The sequence below is a fragment of the Triticum dicoccoides genome, chromosome 1B (genome assembly GCF_002162155.2).
Source record: "Triticum dicoccoides isolate Atlit2015 ecotype Zavitan chromosome 1B, WEW_v2.0, whole genome shotgun sequence".
Classification (NCBI taxonomy): Eukaryota; Viridiplantae; Streptophyta; class Magnoliopsida; order Poales; family Poaceae; genus Triticum; species Triticum dicoccoides.
Window position 1 is genome coordinate 70,168,406 of NC_041381.1, and position 17,257 is coordinate 70,185,662.

The 17,257-nt window shown below is 45.0% G+C and overlaps 2 protein-coding genes and 1 pseudogene across 5 annotated transcripts; 2 read left to right on the forward strand and 1 right to left on the reverse strand.

Annotated features, from left to right (window-relative positions):
- Positions 1-1,474: 1,474 nt before the first annotated feature.
- Positions 1,475-6,224, forward strand: LOC119319748 (protein Rf1, mitochondrial-like). Of its 4 annotated transcripts, none has more exons than XM_037594122.1 (6): positions 1,475-3,163; positions 4,085-4,167; positions 4,248-4,318; positions 4,397-4,560; positions 5,594-5,731; positions 5,848-6,224. In XM_037594122.1, exons 1-3 carry the CDS (start codon positions 1,600-1,602, stop codon positions 4,305-4,307), a joined length of 1,707 nt encoding a protein of 568 aa, XP_037450019.1. In that variant the 5' UTR covers positions 1,475-1,599; the 3' UTR covers positions 4,308-4,318; positions 4,397-4,560; positions 5,594-5,731; positions 5,848-6,224. The 4 variants fall into 4 exon arrangements, with proteins under 4 accessions (XP_037450019.1, XP_037450020.1, XP_037450018.1 ...); XM_037594123.1 differs by having other exon boundaries at positions 4,397-4,531; XM_037594121.1 differs by having other exon boundaries at positions 4,397-5,731.
- LOC119350159 lies at positions 5,696-11,731 on the forward strand (annotated as a pseudogene).
- Positions 11,732-14,663: 2,932 nt separating this feature from the next.
- Positions 14,664-16,806, reverse strand: LOC119319794 (glucan endo-1,3-beta-glucosidase 11-like). Its single transcript, XM_037594124.1, has 2 exons — positions 15,557-16,806; positions 14,664-14,923 (listed from the first exon to the last, which is right to left on the reverse strand). Exons 1-2 carry the CDS (start codon positions 16,715-16,717, stop codon positions 14,864-14,866), a joined length of 1,221 nt encoding a protein of 406 aa, XP_037450021.1. The 5' UTR covers positions 16,718-16,806; the 3' UTR covers positions 14,664-14,863.
- Positions 16,807-17,257: the final 451 nt, after the last annotated feature.

Consider the following 17,257-nt stretch of genomic DNA (forward strand, 5'->3'; position numbering starts at 1 on the left):
TTGTCGTGGTCCATGTAGTAAACTTTGACATGATACAAAATGAAAATTGCCATCGTTCATGAAGTAAATTGGTCATGGTCCAAAAAAAGAAATTGCCTTGTTCCATGAAGTAAATTTGTCATGATACAATATTTACATATGTTACTCTAACCCCCTCTTTCTTCTTTAATTCTCTGCCATATCAACATGTTTGCTATTCTCGAGTGCATGATACTGAGATACCACCACTGTGGCCAACCTTAGCAAGCCATGCATGGCACTCATCATAAGTTATATTGTTTGAATTAAATTTTATACTTCTATATACGGTATATGTGCTAGATACTTGGGATGACTGACACGGAGGGAGTAAGTTTCCTGAGTATGCAGACATGCCACATCAGCGCATATGCATGTCTAACTTTTCTAAGCATGCAACCAAGAAACATAAGGGCATCCAAGGGCAATTTGCAAATTTTCTCCCGCATTCGTCCGCGGGCTGGTCCCGGGAGGCCGCCATCCAACGCTCCCGCATATATTTCAATCTACATTTTAGCTAACCCTACAAAATTCATGCAAACTGACCGATATTCATCAAAATTCGAATAGAAAATAGCACAAATCATCCATACATAGCATGAAAATTAAGTCTAGCGCCGCTGGTCTGGATAGTGTACCAGCAATACGATAACGACATCACGTTGCGTTGTTGAATTATGTACATGTTGTAGGGCGCAATGTGCTCTCATGCATGAAACTTCTCATGCACTTGCTGCCAGAAGGTCTCCCCTCCGCTCCTGCCTACGAAAATCCGCGGATACGACCAACCACACATCACACAATAACTTATCCTTCATGGTTGAGTAGCTCACCATCCTTCGTACTCCCTCCAGTCCTTTCTACTCTGCATATAAGAATTGTCTAAAGTCAAACTTCGAAAGTTTGACCACATTTATATAAAAAAACATTAACATCTACAATGCTAAATTCATATGATATGAGAACTAAAGTCATGACGCATCTAATGTTGTTAATTTCACATTTTGAGTGTTGATAATTTTTTCTATAAACTTGGTCAAAGTTTATGAGGTTTGACTTCAAACAAATTTTGTATGCGAACTAAAAGGACCGAAGGAAGTACTCAAAAAAGCGGCATAACATTTGAAAATACGCTCAATGACATTTGACCAAACACTTGTCAGGCGTGGTGTCCGTCATGGAGGTCATCAACTGGAGACGAATGTATCTGGTACAAACGGTTTCAGGATGGACAACCCCGTCGTAAAAAAGGGCGAGAAGGCGTGTCACTTTTTTTCTAGTTCAAGATACTTGTTCGGAAGTGTAGCAAATACTCCTAATCAAGCATGATTACGCATAAGCTTGAGAGGGAAGGGGGGCATAGGAGTTGTCCCACTGGTAGATGGGACCCACCCAAGAATCCACCTAATCAAGTTCAGAGGAAGCTGTCGACTGCGTACGGCTACGAACACGGAGGCCTTCGCACCCGCAGCCGGCGCTCCACTCCCAGTCCGTCCCGGAGCAACGCCGATGCCTCGCACCCGCATCCTCATCCGCATCGGCCGCCGCCGCCGCCGCTCCTCCTCCTCCTCCTCCTAGCCGATGTCGGGCCTCCGTCTCCGCCCCCGCCGCTCGTCATCTTCTACCTTTCCGATGCCCCGCTCCCGCCTCCGTCACTACGCCTCCGCCATGCCGATGTCCAGCCTCCGTCCCCTCCACCGCAGCTCCTCCTCCACCACGTCGCCTGCACGCGCCTGGTCCCCCCATGCCGCCTTCGCCGCGGCCACGGAGCGTGTCCGCGCCGGGGCGCTCAGGCCGGAAGACGCACACACCCTGTTCGACGAATTGCTTCGGCAGGCCACACCGGTCCCCGAGCGATCCCTCAACGGCTTCCTTGCCGCCCTCGCCCGTGCGCCCGCCTCCGGAAACTGCATCAGAGATGGCCCCGCCCTCGCAGTGGTTCTCTTCAACCGTGTGTGCAGAGAGGAAGCCGGCCCGCAGGTGGCGGCGCTCACAGGCTGCACCTACAGCATCCTCATGGACTGCTACTGCCGCGCCCGTCGCCCGGACCTAGGGCTTGCCTTATTTGGCCGCTTCCTCAGGGAAGGCCTGAAGACACACCAGATCGTCGCCAACACCTTCCTCAAGTGCCTCTGCTATGCGGAATTGACGGATGAGGCAGTGGACGTGCTGCTTCATAGGATGTCCGAGCTCGGGTGTGTGCCTGATGCCATCTCATACAACACTGTCCTGAAGAGCTTATGCGACAATGGCATGAGCCAGCGGGGGCTCGAACTGCTCCAGATGATTGCAAAAGAAGTAGGTGTCTGCTCTCTCAATCTGGTGGCATATAACACGGTCATCTACGGCTTCTTTAAGGAAGGTGAAACAGGCAAGGCATGCAATCTATTCCATGAAATGATGCAGCAAGGTGTTGAGCCCGATGTGGTGACTTACAACTTGATCATTGATGCTTTGTGCAAGGCCAGAGCAATGGACAAGGCAGAAGTAGTCCTTCAGCAGATGATCAGTAAAGGTGCTCAACCTGATACAGTGACATATAATTGCATGATCAATGGATATGCCACATCTGGGCGGTTGAAAAAGTCTGCTAAAATGTTCAGAGAAATGAAAAGCCGGGGTCTTATGCCAGATATTGTTACTTGCAACTCCTTCCTGTCCTCCCTTTGCAAGCATGGAAGAAGCAAAGAAGCTAGAGAAATATTTGATTCCATGACCGCCAAGGGCCACAAACCGGATATCGTCTCATACCGTATTTTGCTTCATGGGTATGCCAGTGAAGGATGCTTTGCTGATATGATTGATCTCTTTAATTCAATGAAAAGCAATGGTATTGCAGCTGACTGCCGTGTTTTCACCATATTAATTGGTGCCTATGCTAAACACGGAATGATGGATGATGCAATGCTCATATTTACGGAAATGCAGCAACAAGGTCTGAGTCCAAATGTAGTGACATATTCAACTGTAATATCAGCACTTTCTAGAATGGGTAGGTTGGCCAATGCTATGGAGAAATTTAATCAGATGATTTCCATGGGGGTTCAACCGAACAAAGCTGTTTATCACACCCTAATTCAGGGCTCTTGTATGCATGGTGATTTGATTAAAGCCAAGGAGCTGGTTTCTGAAATGATGAACAAAGGTATTCCTCGTCCTAGCATTACGTTCTTCGGTTCAATAATAAACAGTTTATGCAAAGATGGAAGGGTTATGGATGCACATGATATCTTTGACTTGGTTATAGACATAGGTGAGAGGCCTAGTGCCATTACATTTAATTCACTGGTTGACGGATATTGCTTAGTTGGCAAGATGGATAAAGCATTTGGAATGCTTAATGCCATGGAATCACTGGTATAGTCCCCAGCTCCCGTCTGTTAAATCGTATCATCAGAATGTTGCTGGAAATAGGTGAGATTGCCAAGGCCGGAAATTACTTGTCTAAAGTTGATGGGAAGAGCATCTCACTTGAAGCGTCAACAACTTCATTGATGTTGTCTTTCTTTTCAAAGAAAGGCAAATATCGGGAGGACATGAAATTGCTGCCTGCAAAGTTTCAATTTTTTGATAGATTTGGTTGACTAGTTGATACCTTCCATATAAGGGTAACTCCTCGGAAAGCACAGTTGAGTTTTTGCTTGCATATGAGCTTAAGTCAGAAAGCACAATTGAGTTTTGGCTTGCATAAAGCCTCCTGCGGGTGTATGAAATTCGAAGTGCCTGATGGTAGAAATTAGACCCTCACTATTTCATCAAGTTCTTTTTGTGGCGTTTCATGATCAGATGGCGATTGGGGTAGGTGGTATACATATATAATCTTCCGCAAGAAGCATTAAAAATACAATCTTTTCTAGTATGATTTGTACCAGCCACCTGAGATTTTATAAACTCTCTAAAGCAGTCACTTTCCTTCATATGAATGCATTTGTTAGCAATGTCATTGTCAGTGATCTGCTATCTCAAGGGTTGTTTTAGTTCTAGTTTGAGAATTTTGTTTATTTTTCTGGGCAAAAAGGTCCTGGACGAACTGATGTTTGAGGTTGCTCATGTTATGTCCAATTAGCGGATAAATATACGAGCTCATGCTGGACTCTCCTACACTCTATGCTGCTGTCAGTTGCACTGGTGGGAGCTCGTCACATACAGGTGAGAAAATTATTTCCAGTTTGATTTCTATCTGCTTTACTACTTCACTGAAGATTCAACTAATTTTCCCCATGATGTAGGTAAAGGTATGGCCAAGAATTCACCGGTGTGAGCTTTCGCTTCAGGGTGTAGGACACTAACACTACCTCAGGTGACAGAGAAGGAATCATAGCATTTGGTTGATGAAAACTTCTTGCTCTCTTACACTGTGGTGTGCATTCCTCTCCAGTTCTGGTGCCCTCTGTTCTCCGTACTGCCCTGCAACAGTAAACTTTCCAAGAATCCATGCTGCAACCTTTACCTTCTCTGTTCATTTCTTGGTCCTCAACTGCATCAATGCGCCACAGTTACTTCTCTGCTTCAGGTACAACCCCGGATGCACACACTTACACGGTGAGGACAGCATTGAGTTCCTCCACCATACACATCCTTCTTGCTCCCCTTCCTCTTGTTCAGATCTCAGCTTCTTTCTACCTAGCGTTGTTCGAAAATAGTTGAAGGCGAACCGTTCTTATGTTTTGCTCAATCTTGGTTCTTGGTTGAATAGCATCACTTGGATGTCAACTGAGTTTGCAAGGAATTGGGTGGATTAAAAGGATCTGAAACAGGCTTCATTCTTGTATGTTACTGAAACTTTGGCTACATAGAAACCTCGGTTCAGTTGCATACCTAGCTTAGCATTCAGCCAAATTCATGTTTGTATGCAACAAGTGCAAGTTTGGATTTAACAATTTGGTAGCAGAAGTTTATGTCTACTCGAACGCATCATTCATTTGTCATTTAGTTCCGCCCATGGTTATGAAAGAAACATTTCTATGCTGTTGTCACCGATATGTTCAGTGATGCCTATTGCACTAAGCAGCTAAAAGAACTTCAAGTGTCATCAGCGAATGCATGAAGGTTCATTTTTCACTGAGGTTCCTGTGGAGTGCATGCCTTTTCACCTTTTCAGGAGAGTCCCGGGTCTGCTCACCTTTTCAGGAGAGTCCCGGGTCTGCTCCTCCCATAGCAGTCACGGCGTCTTCTGTCCGGCGAGGGTGGATAGGCTGGCGTGTTGGCTGAGCGGGGCCTCCTGTTGGCACCTGTTGTTACGCTCGGCATGTCATTGACGAGAGTGGGCTTGGCGCAGTGAGTATCGATGTTTGGAAGTGGGCTTAGCCCTTGTTGTATCGATTTTTGTCCGGTTTTCCGTAATTAACTGGGCATCAATCTTCTTAATTAATGGAACGGGTAAAGCTTTTGCCCACATTTCAAAAAATATATATTTGTCACTGAGAATTAAATGCCACATTGAGGACTGCAAGTGCTCATTTTTAAAGGCGTGATTTGCAATCTCACATGTCTGACTCTTTTTCATGGATTTGTTTCTGTCTGCAATAAATTGCAAAACTGCTCCGTTTTTCATTCTCAAAATTTTGAATTTCAGGAATCCAATTTGGACAAGCATATTAAGGCAGTTCAGGAGCGGATAGACCCTTCACATGTGGATTCTATGTTTTCATACAAGCATAGCATGTAAGGGGCAATCATGATAAATGGACCTAGCGATCACGTGCATGTTGAGGTAATCATTAATCACAGAAGAATAACTCCCATAGTTTACCTCTGTAGTCATGCCTTTGCTAAAAGGAACATCTATTTTAACGAGGATAGTCACAGCTTTTCAACAAACCTTTGCAGGTCGATTTCGTGGATGCTGATGAGCAATTACGACCTCGTCCAGGCAGGCACAAGAGGGTGCCCATTTCCGTCGAGACTTTGATGCGAAAGAGGGTAACCTGCTCCTGTTTACGATGATGGAACCGAGTATCTGAGATGGCTTCTTTCAGGTTGATTCTGGAAGGAATTGGAACGATGCTACATTTTTTGGTTGATCAAGCAGGCTGCTGTACTTTGAGATATCCGCAATGTTATTATGCATGTATGTACATCTCAAGGAAATAGATAGGCAAGAGCAGCATGTAACCGTGTCACAGTATAAGATACAATTGTCTAGATAGTATGAGATGTGAATCAGCGAAGATGCTATTTCCGCTCAAGTAACGAGGAACCCCCGATCCGTAGCTGTATTTTTTTTTCTTTTTGAGATAATGGTTGTATCTTGAAATCTTTAATTTAAATGATTTTCATCGAATTATTTCCACTTGGGTTGTTTGATTTGTTGGATTATATCTTGCGGATTTTTGCACTATACATTTTCAAAGAAATTGTATATGGATGATCTCTTTTTTTCTCGTGCAATCAAGCACATTTTTACACAAATTAACTATCTATGATTTCTATGGACATGACAATACAATCAAAAAAAATATTATAGCATGTCTCTAAACATGCCCCCAAATGGTTTTTAGGGTTAAGAGGGGGGAAAATCCAACATGATCCCCGACTACAACCCTAAAATATGGAGGTCCGCAAAAAACAACAGCCCATAGCATAGCCCCTTCATTCACCTCTAGCATCCCGGCGCCTTAAGTGCCTCCCTGCACACCCCCATGGCGGCATCCACGCCTAGCCTCCCAAACCTAGCTTCCCGACATGAAGCTTTGCTCCACCCGCCTTGTCCTGAAGTGCCGCGACCTGCGTCGTATCCCAGTGTCATCCGGCCTTCCCGCGTGACTATGTGATGTTTCATGTTCGACAACAAGCTAGGGGTTGCAAAATAGGTGAGCAACAGTGCAATGGATTGACGATGTGCTCAGGAATATAAGGGAAAGAAAAAACAAAAAAAGGAAACAATGAGCTAGTGACCTATGGGTATCATGTGTCGATCCAAAGGCAAAGAGAAATATGGCTATAAATAGGGTCCATTGATAAAGTTGGAAACACTGTTTTAGGCAAATAGAAACATGTATAGAAAAAATGTTGATCATGTATTGAAAAAAATGTTAAACTTATATTAAAAAAATGTTAAGTATGCATAGAAAAAATGTTGACCATGTAAAAATCTTAAACTTTGTATTTAAGAATATTAAATGTGTATAAAAAATGTTGACCATGTATTGAAAATGTTAATTATGTATTTTAAAAAAATTATTTAAGAATTTATAAAAATGTTAAACGTGTATTAAAGTAATGTATTAGACATATTTCTAAATGTGTAAAGAAAGCTAGAGAAACCCGAGAGAAAACAAGGAAAATCGATGAAAAATGAGAAAGAGGCAAACAAAACCGAAGTAAAATAAAGAAAAAGGAAAAGAAAAGGAAAAAAATCTATGAGAACCAGAAATAGTAATAAAATAAACAGAAGAAAAAAATAAAAGAGAAAGCAAAGGAAAAAATGGCAAAAATGGAGAAAGAAACGAACAAAAACCGATGAAAGACAAAGGAAAAAACAATAAAAACCGGATCTTTTATCCCGACGCTTACTAAATGGCTAGCTTCGCTACACATCGGCGAGAAGACCCGGGATGTAATCCTTGGATCACTTTTTTTTTAAAGGTGCCCTTATAAGGCCTGTCTGTTACTGTGGACTCTTAATACGAGAGATACTCCCGCCTCGCTTAATGCTTGATATAGCTCCTGCCTAAAAAAATAGGGGCAACCCCATCAAACTTTTCAGGGTTTTAAAGAAATGCTATAATTGGAGGTGCTCTGAAGCTCGAGCTTGACTCGTTTTTCTGGCTTATTGACCAACGTCCAGTGATTTGTATGAATTCACCATTTGAGAAAAGAGAGAAAAGAAAGCTTTTTCTGAGAAACTTCCAACTGAACCGATTAGAGAGTGACAGGAATTAGCAAAAAGCACACACCAGCTGTGTGACTCCAAAGCTCTTCCCACTGTGTACGAACTCCACGGCCATTCCCGACGCCGATGCCCCGCCGCATCCGCCGCCGCTGATCTCCACCTCGCCCCTGCATCCGCCACTCCGCCTCCGCTGCTCCTCCGCCACTCCGCATCCGCCACTCCGGTCTCCGCCACTCGTCCCCTTACACCTCTCCGTCCGTCCGTCGTCCCGCCTCCGCCTCCATCGCTCCTTCACCACGCCGATGGCAAACCTCCGCCTCCTCCGCCGCAGCTCCTCCTCCATGTCCACCACCACGTCGCCGCCCTCACGCGTCTGGTCCCCCATTCGGCCTTTGCCGCAGCCACGGAGCGTCTTCGCGCCGGGAAGCTCAGCCAAGACGATGCACACCACCTGTTCGACGAATTACTGCGGCAGGCCGCCCTGGTCCCCGGGCGCTCCCTGAACGGCTTCCTCGCCGCCCTCGCGCGTGCTACGTCCTCTGCCGCCTGCATCAGAGATGGTCCCGCCCTCGCCATCGCCCTCTTCAACCGCGTGTGCCGAGAACAAGCCGGCCCGCGGGTGGCGCCTCTCACAGTCCACACCTACGGCATCCTCATGGACTGCTGCTGCCGCGCGTCTCGCCCGGACCTAGGGCTTGCCTTCTTTGGTCGCCTCCTCAGGACGGGCCTCAAGACAAATGAGATCGTCGCTAGCACCTTCCTCAAGTGCCTCTGCTACGCCAATCGTAAGGAAGAGGCTGTCAACGTGCTGCTTCATAGGATGCCCGAGCTTGGCTGTGTGCCTGATGCCTTCTCATACTCCATTGTTCTGAAGAGCTTATGTGACAACAACACGAGTCAGCGGGGGCTGCTCCAGATGATGGCGAAAGAAGGAGGTGGCTGCTCTCCCAACGTGGTGGCATATAGCACGGTCATCCATGGCTTCTTCAAGGAAGGTGAAACGGGCAAGGCATGCAGTCTGTTCCACCAAATGATGCAGCAAGGTGTTGTGCCCAATGTGGTGACGTATAACTCGATTATTGATGCGTTGTGTAAGGCTAGAGCAATGGACAAGGCAGAGCTAGTCCTTCGGCAGATGGTTGCCAATGGTGCTCAACCCAATGAAGTGACATATACTTGCATGATCCATGGGTATTCCACATCTGGGAGGTTGAAAGAGGCTGCTAAAATGTTCAGAGAAATGAAAAGCCGGGGTCTTACACCAAATACTGTTACCTGCGGCTCGTTAATGACTTCCCTTTGCAAGCATGGAAGAAGCAAAGAAGCTAGAGAAATATTTGATTCCATGACTGCCAAAGGCCACAAACCTGATATTGTCTCGTACCGTATTTTGCTTCATGGTTATGCCAGTGAAGGATGCTTTGCTGATATGATTGATCTCTGTAATTCAATGGAAAGCAACGGTATTGCAGCCGACTGCCGTGTTTTTACCATATTAATTGATGCCTATGCTAAACGTGGAATGATGGATGATGCAATGCACATATTTACGGAAATGCAGCAACGAGGTGTGAGTCCAAATGTTGTCACATATTCAACTGTAATATCAGCACTTTCTAGAATGGGTAGGCTGACCGATGCTATGGAAAAATTTAATCAGATGGTTGCCTTGGGAGTACAGCCGAACATACCTGTTTATTGGTCCCTAATTCAGGGCTTTTGTATGCATGGTGGTTTGGTTAAAGCTAAGGAGTTGGTTTCTCAAATGATAAACAAAGGTATTCCTCGTCCTAACATTGTGTTCTTCAATTCGGTAATAAACGGTATGTGCAAGGAAGGAAGGGTTATGGATGCACATGATATCTTTGACTTGGTTATAGACCTAGGTGGGAGGCCTGATGTTATTACATTTAATTCACTGATTGATGGATATTGCTTGGCCCGCAAGCTGGATAAAGCATTCGGAATGTTTAATTCCATGGAATCAGTTGGTGTTGAGCCTGATATTGTTACGTACAGTACACTTCTTGATGGCTATTTTAAAAATAGAAGGATCAATGATGGTTTGGCTCTGTTTAGAGAAATGCCGCGTAAGAGAATTAAACCTGACATTGTTACATATGGCATCATGTTGGATGGGTTGTTTCGTGCTGGGAGAACTGTTGCTGCAAGGACAATGTTCCATGAGATGATCGAAAGTGGAATAACAGTGGACATCCCCACATATAATATAGTTCTTAGGGGACTTTGTAGAAATAACTGCACAGATGAAGCAATCGCCCTGTTCCAGAAATTAGGTGCAATGAGTATGAAGTTCAATATTGCAATACTCAATACCATGATCAATGCAATGTACAAGGTTCGGAGAAGAGAAGAAGCTAACAATTTGTTTGCTGCAATATCAACCAGTGGGTTGGTGCCCAATCAATCTACTTATGCAGTAATGATAATAAATCTTCTAAAAGATGGAGCAGTGGAACATGCTAGCAATATGTTTTCATCAATGGAAAAAAGTGGTATAGTCCCCAGCTCCCGTCTTATAAATGGTATCATCAGATTGTTGTTGGAGAATGGTGAGATTGCCAAGGCTGGAATTTATTTGTCTAAAGTTGATGGGAATAGCATCTCACTCGAAGCTTCAACTACTTCATTGATGTTGTCTCTATTTTCAAGGAAAGGGAAATATCATGAGGACATGAAATTGCTCCCAGCAAAGTATCAATTTTTTGATGGATGTAGTTGACTTTGCTCTTGATACCAACTCCTCAGGAAATAGTCTAACACAAACTAGTTGGAATTTTAGGGGTAATGACTTCTGATGGCGATTGTGAAGGTATACAATCTTTTTCTAGCTGCTACATGAGATTTTGCAATCTCTATGGAACAGTCAATTTCCTTCATATGAATGCATTTATAGGAATGCCATTCTCAGTGATCTGGTACGTATGCACTGGAGGATTTACTTTCAATTTTTATTGCTCATGCTGAAGTCTCCTATACTATATGCTGCAGTCAATTGCACTGTTGACGCTTGTTGTATACAGGCGAGAAAAGTATTTCCAGTATGATTGTCAATATGGTTTACTTCATTGAAGGTTCAACTATTTTTCCTCATGTAGGTAAAGATATGGCCAAGAATTTTACCTGTGTGAGCTTTCGCTTTAATCTGCAGGTCGGGTGACAGTTGAGAAGGAATCAAAGCATCTGCTTGACGAAAATTTCGTGCTCTCGTACAGTGCGGTGTGCATACCTCTCCAGTTCTGGCTCCCTCAGTTCTTGGTACTACTCTGCAACAGTAATGGCTCCAAGAATTCAGCCTGCAACCTTTACCTTCTCCGTTCATTTCTTGGTCCTCTGCTACCTGACGTGCTATTGCAGATCACAACTGCACTCTCATGGTCACAGGGAGGCGACGCCACCGCTACCGAGTTCAGCTTCTTTTACCTTGTGCTATCTGAAAATAGTTGAAGGCGAACCACTCTTATGTTCTTGCTCAATGTTAGATGAAAAACGTCACTTAGATGTCAATCGAGATTGCAAGGAATTGGGGTGGATTAGAAAGGCTCTGAAAAAGGCTTCATTCTTGTATGTTACTGAAACTTTGGTTGCATAGAAAGCTAGGTTCAGTCGCAGAGCTTTCTAAGCATTCAGCCAAACTCCTGTTTGTATGCAGCCTGTAAAAGTTAAGATTTATCGATTTTTTAGCAGTGTTATATCTAGTCCAGTGCATCCTCCATTTAGTTCTGCCCATGGTTATGCAAGAAATGTTTCTTTGCTGTTATTTGGTGTACTGTTGGTAGTGTTCAGTTGTAATCTGCATTACAATAGCAGTAGTCCCACAACATTTGCATAGGAATAGTTGCAGGAGAAACATGATAGCAGCCAGGTTTCTGTCTAGACCAAAAAAACGTCTTATATTTTGATACGGAGGGAGTATTTACCAATTAATTGTACATAGGCTGTTCGCTAGTTTTAGAGGTGTAGTAGTAATTCGAATTGTCGCATGTGATGAGATAGCTAGCACATACATGTCTCTCTCTCTGTCTCTGTCTTTGTGTGTCGTTTTGAGCAAACTAACTCAGGGAGTCCAAGTTTCTGTTATTTATTTTCCTTCACTTGAGTGGTTGCTCTTTATTTTCCTCCACATGATTCTATTCGAGAAAAACTACTACTAATTTAATTTGGCAAAGAGGAACTGTAGGAACAAAACAAGTTATCCTTACATACATACAGATGTATAAGCCATTTCCTGATCACCATGAAACCAGACAACTAACACTCAACATTAATCCAGCATATAATATAGTTTCATTTATGTTTTTCATACCATTGTATTTATAGTTTAGAATTAACTATTCTCAGGGACCTCTCTTAATTTCCTTTTCACTTTCACATCCCCCCCTGCAGTTTCTGTTCATTTTTTTGTTTCTTTTCTTCATTAAAATTCAGAACATTATAACAAGAAAATCAGGAATCAAAATTGAGCGCATCATAAGAAAAAAAAACAGCTAAGCATCAGAGCATATACTGTGTGTGCATTTCTTGCGCGCATTTGCTGGCCAGTTCAGTAAACTTTGCCGAAGCCTGCAAAACATTTATTTTAAAAACATATAGGCCGTCAACACCAAATATTGCAAAGAAACTTAAAGAATGTAGATGTAAGAAAACTGAGCACATGTTTCCCTATGGCTAATCACTCTTGAATTTGGATGATTCAGCCTGTCTTGTGAGTATCCTTGCGCCCATACTTTGTAGCTTCCTCCCCAGCAGGGAAAGATTCACCCCTTTATAAGGTCCAATTAGTATCTTTACCTCCCATAGTGGAGCTCTTTAAAAGCACCCCATGATTTTTTCTACCAGAACCCATTTTTCTAGTCATTCTCATTTTTGGTATTACCTATAGTGCAAATGAAGGTACATCGTTATGCAGACATAAAACGTTGCACAACCCATGACTTAATATACCCCCTTGCATCTGTAGTTAGTTGGCATGGACGAGAGTGCTTTGCACACTGGACTCCCTCTTCATTTCATTGTCCTCCATTTTCCCTTTCGTTGCTCTGGCTTTCCATCAGATTTTGTATACCTATAGGTTTCTTTGTGTTGGAGATGCCAGCTGGGCAGAGTGAGAGCTTGCCTGCCTATCAATGTTAATATTTTGACTAATCTGAAATGCTGTTAGCCGATGTTGATGCGAATGTATCTGCTAATCTGAAATATTTTCCTCGCATCTTGCATAATGATGTTTATTTGCACTAATCTGAAGTATTTAACTCTGATCTTGCATAAGATGTTTGAGGTCAGGTTGTCGTAAGGATATGACTGGGTCCCCGGAGGGTCCTTTTTGTGGGCAGTTATGCTAAGGTATCATCTGAATATTGCTTTCCTGTTTATTTTTTCCTAATTTGTGTAGCTATTTGAAATTGTATGGTCATAGTCGTGTTCGATTTCTTTTAAGTGTCTTTTCGAAGTAATGTTGATTGCAGACACAAAAGAGACGACATACGTCGTTGGATCGTTATGCCCTCTACTTTCTGACTCTGCTGCTCTATAAGATGAGCAAACTGAGGTTCATTTGTTCATAAAGTAGCATGCCTGGGAGTATCCCGTCCCACTATTTATTTCTATTTGGCAGCCTTTCCTTTCACTGAAGCATCAAAACTAAGCCAACTTTGCCATACTAGAGGCCTTATAAATTTGTTCTAGGTGTATCATAGAGAGACAGTTATAGTGTTTTTCTCTTCCCACTCGACACTTTGGATAATACTCCAAAGCCGATGCGTGGCATGGGCATGTGTGGTTTTGAACAACTGTATTATTCGGTTATGCTGAATCCTTGCGTTGATTTCTTGCAAAGAAAAAGTAATACCTTTTGGAGTAGAAGTATTTTTTAGCGCAACTGTGATACGAGTCTATAGCACACAATGCACGCATGCTCACCCAGAACCATTCCTCTTTCCGCTGCAATTTACACCCGGCTGAATTATTCCTGCAGCAGATGAGCCTTTGGTACAAAGGAAAGCGCACACACCGTTACAACGAGCCTTTTTCCCTTGCAGGGGAGAAAGTTCTACCTTGAGGACACAAAAATCAGAGCATGCTCCTTCGGTCCAGTTCAGCCCATCTCTATGCTTTCCATATAATAAGATCATTTTGGATGCAGTACCTATGTTCTGTGTGGTGTGTGCCCAAGCTTTTACTACTTAAAAAGGGAATTAATTAGGTTTGTTATGTGGGACTATATAAATGCATCTGTCGCCGGAAATTTTCAGTACTACAAATGTGGAATACATAGCAGCAGTGTATGGAGTATATAATATAATACCACCTATGTAGTTTATGCACCAGTTTTTAGATACCATACACAAAAAAGGTAAATACTCATGTATATGTGCAAATACAAATCCATATTTGAAATATTATGTGACCTTGGTTTCTATTAATGGGAATTGAAGAAGGCAGCCTCTCTTTAATAATAATAAATTTAGTAATATTTGAGATATATACTACCAAGTATTAGTGTATGAGACATGAATGTATCTACACCCCGGTTGTATGATATATTTTTAGTTTGTCACAAAAAAAATTATGTATCTTTATACTTACTAGATTGTTTACATAAAACTGGGAAAAGGAGTATATTGTCAAGACAAGTGTTTCAACAAACATATGTATTTTACTAGGTTTGTCTCTGTTGGCACTAAAATTTGAAGTGCTTTCTACTCCCTCCGTTCCAAAATGTAAGACGTTTTTTTGGCACTATGATTGGGACGGAGGGAGTAGTATGGAGCCAGCCAGTGACTTGACAATCAAAATATCCAACTAACCTTGCATTGCATGATTACCAGTAAACAAAAATAAAAATGGTGCCTGGTTTTATGAGACTGACTAACCCATATTACCCATTAGCTTGCCACCAATTACAAGACGAAATCAACTGAAACAACATGGAAGATTGGAGCGGAAGGACAAAATAGTTTTCCCCTGAAGAAACTTGGAAGTTGCTCAGAATCAGAATGCTATCATCATCAACAGGACAGCCGCACATGCTTGTGTCCATGTCCACCAACCCTATCAAGCACAAGAACAAGCACAAACACAAGGAGACACATCAGCAGGTGACCAAAAGGGAGCAGAGCCTACATGAAGACAGGTCACTCAGAATTTGTTCTTCTTGTTTATGATCACAGGTCACTTGGCACTGATCTCCCCCTTTATGGTTTCATAGTTTTGTATTTTATGGCAACCAGAACAAGCAAGTTGTGTGTATCGACGGTCTACGTCGGTCCAGTGGCATGTTCTTATTATGTATCATCTCTGTTCTGAATTATGAGAAGTTTTAGATATTTCAATATGGACTAGGACTGACATCAGTGAACAACACACTAAAACGCGTCTATGTACATCCGATTCAGGAAAAGTTAGAACATCTTATATATTTTCAAAGTACCATGGTTATGATGTCTTGCATTACAGAAACATAGTTTTGGATCAAGCAATGACATGCTCCTTTATGCCATGATATTACCTTGGGCTATCAAAAGGCATGAGCAAGCATGCATGATGCAACCTTTTCAACTTGCCTGCACTTTTACCAGGAAAACTTTGCAAACTAGTCCAAAATGGAGCTTTTTCAGTTCAGAAAGGAATCGATGCAAAGCGCGGACAATGGAAATTAACTGGAGCAAAAAGAAGAGCGCTCACCACGTTCGCCGTTGCGGACGCCGAGATGCTGTAGTAGCCGCTGTTCTGCGGCCCCCCGCCGCCGCCGCCGGTAATGCTTCCGGTGCCGGATGAGGTGGTGGCGTTGTCCTTGGGCAGGCGGTAGGCGAGCTCGTACACCGGCGTGCCGTCGGGCTTGAAGAGGCCGTAGTTGCGCTCCGACGAGGGGCCAGGCTTCATGTTCTCGTTGAAGAGCGCGAACATGTAGACGCGCAGCGCCCCGTCCGGCCGCAGCGGCGTGCCCTTGCCCTCGCCCACCAGCCGCATCACGTTGCCGTTGTACCTTGCGGCGTTCCGCGGCGTCGCGCCGGTCTCGTTGCCGTCGCCGGCCGACGGCCACCCGGTCTCCGACACGCGCACCTCCACCGCGCGCGCCGCCGCGCGGTTGGCCGCCGCGATCGCGTGGTACACGGCATCCACCTGGGCCACCAGCATGTTGGGGTAGCGCAGCCCGGAGGACGGGTCCGGGACGCCGCCGTGGCCGGGCTCGAGCAGGGCGTACTCGAGCTCCACGCCGGCGGGGTCCTCGGCATAGGCGAAGTAGGGGTAGGCGTTGACGAGGAACGGCGAGCCGGTGCGGGCGTGGAAGTCGAGGATCGGGCAGAGGACCGGGAGGAGGTCCTTGCGGAAGTAGGCCGACGAGGGCGGGTAGGAGGTGGCGAGCACGCCGAGGTTGTGCGCGGTGGTGACCGCGACCTGCCTGTCGAGGCCGAGCTGCGCGAGCGCGTCGTGGATGCACTGCATGGCCGGGAGCAGCGACGGCGAGAGCGTGGAGCTGTTGGCGCCCGTGAGCACCTCGTTGCCGACAGTGAGGACGGCAATCTTGGTTGCCGGGAGCGCCGGCTGGATGACGGAACGGACCCAGGAGAAGGCGCCGGAGGGGGTGGAGACGGCGGCGAGGCACTCGTCGGGGACGCCGACGACGAGCTCCACGCCCGTGTTGGCGAAGGAGCGGAGGGTGGCCGGGTCGGCGTCGTAGAGGCGGACGCGGCCGACGCCCAGGCCGGCGAGGAGCTGCAGGGCCGAGGTCGTCGGCGGGAGGTTGTTTCCCACCCGGCCGTAGTTGATGCCCAGCAACGCCGACGGCGTCGCCTCGGGCGCGGCCGGTAGAAGGAGCACGAGCAGGAGGAGCAGGAGCGGCATTGTCTTGTCACGGCAATGTGTGCTGCGCGCGCCGGACGGCCGGAGTGAGTGAGCTGGAGGGGTTTGGCTTGGAGTGGCTGGAGCGTTGGGGTTTGGGGGCTCACCTGGGCGAGTGCTCTGTCCTACCGTTGTACAAAGGCGGCTAGAAATCAACCGGATGTTTTTATTTTTATTTTTGAGAAATCATTTGCCTAGCCAGCCGTCTGATCTGGAGGTGTCTAGCCAGCCGTCCGATCTGACGCTGGTGGCCGCTCGATCGCAGCAGACACAACCCATTGTTTTTCCTCCTCTGGTCTTACATCCATCACGCGCATCATCCACCATCTACGTCGTGGTATTTGTGCCGACGACATCGCAACAATGTTGAAATTTGTCACTTCAGTGGTCCACGTGTTTGACAAAAAGCACTTGAGAGAGCCAAATATCGTGGACATAACCAAACTTTTGGCACTTGAAGAAGATGGTTTCTCAGTATGCTCGATTTCATCGATTGCATGCACTAAGAATTGTAGAACCGTTGCTAGGTTTGCAAGGGCAATA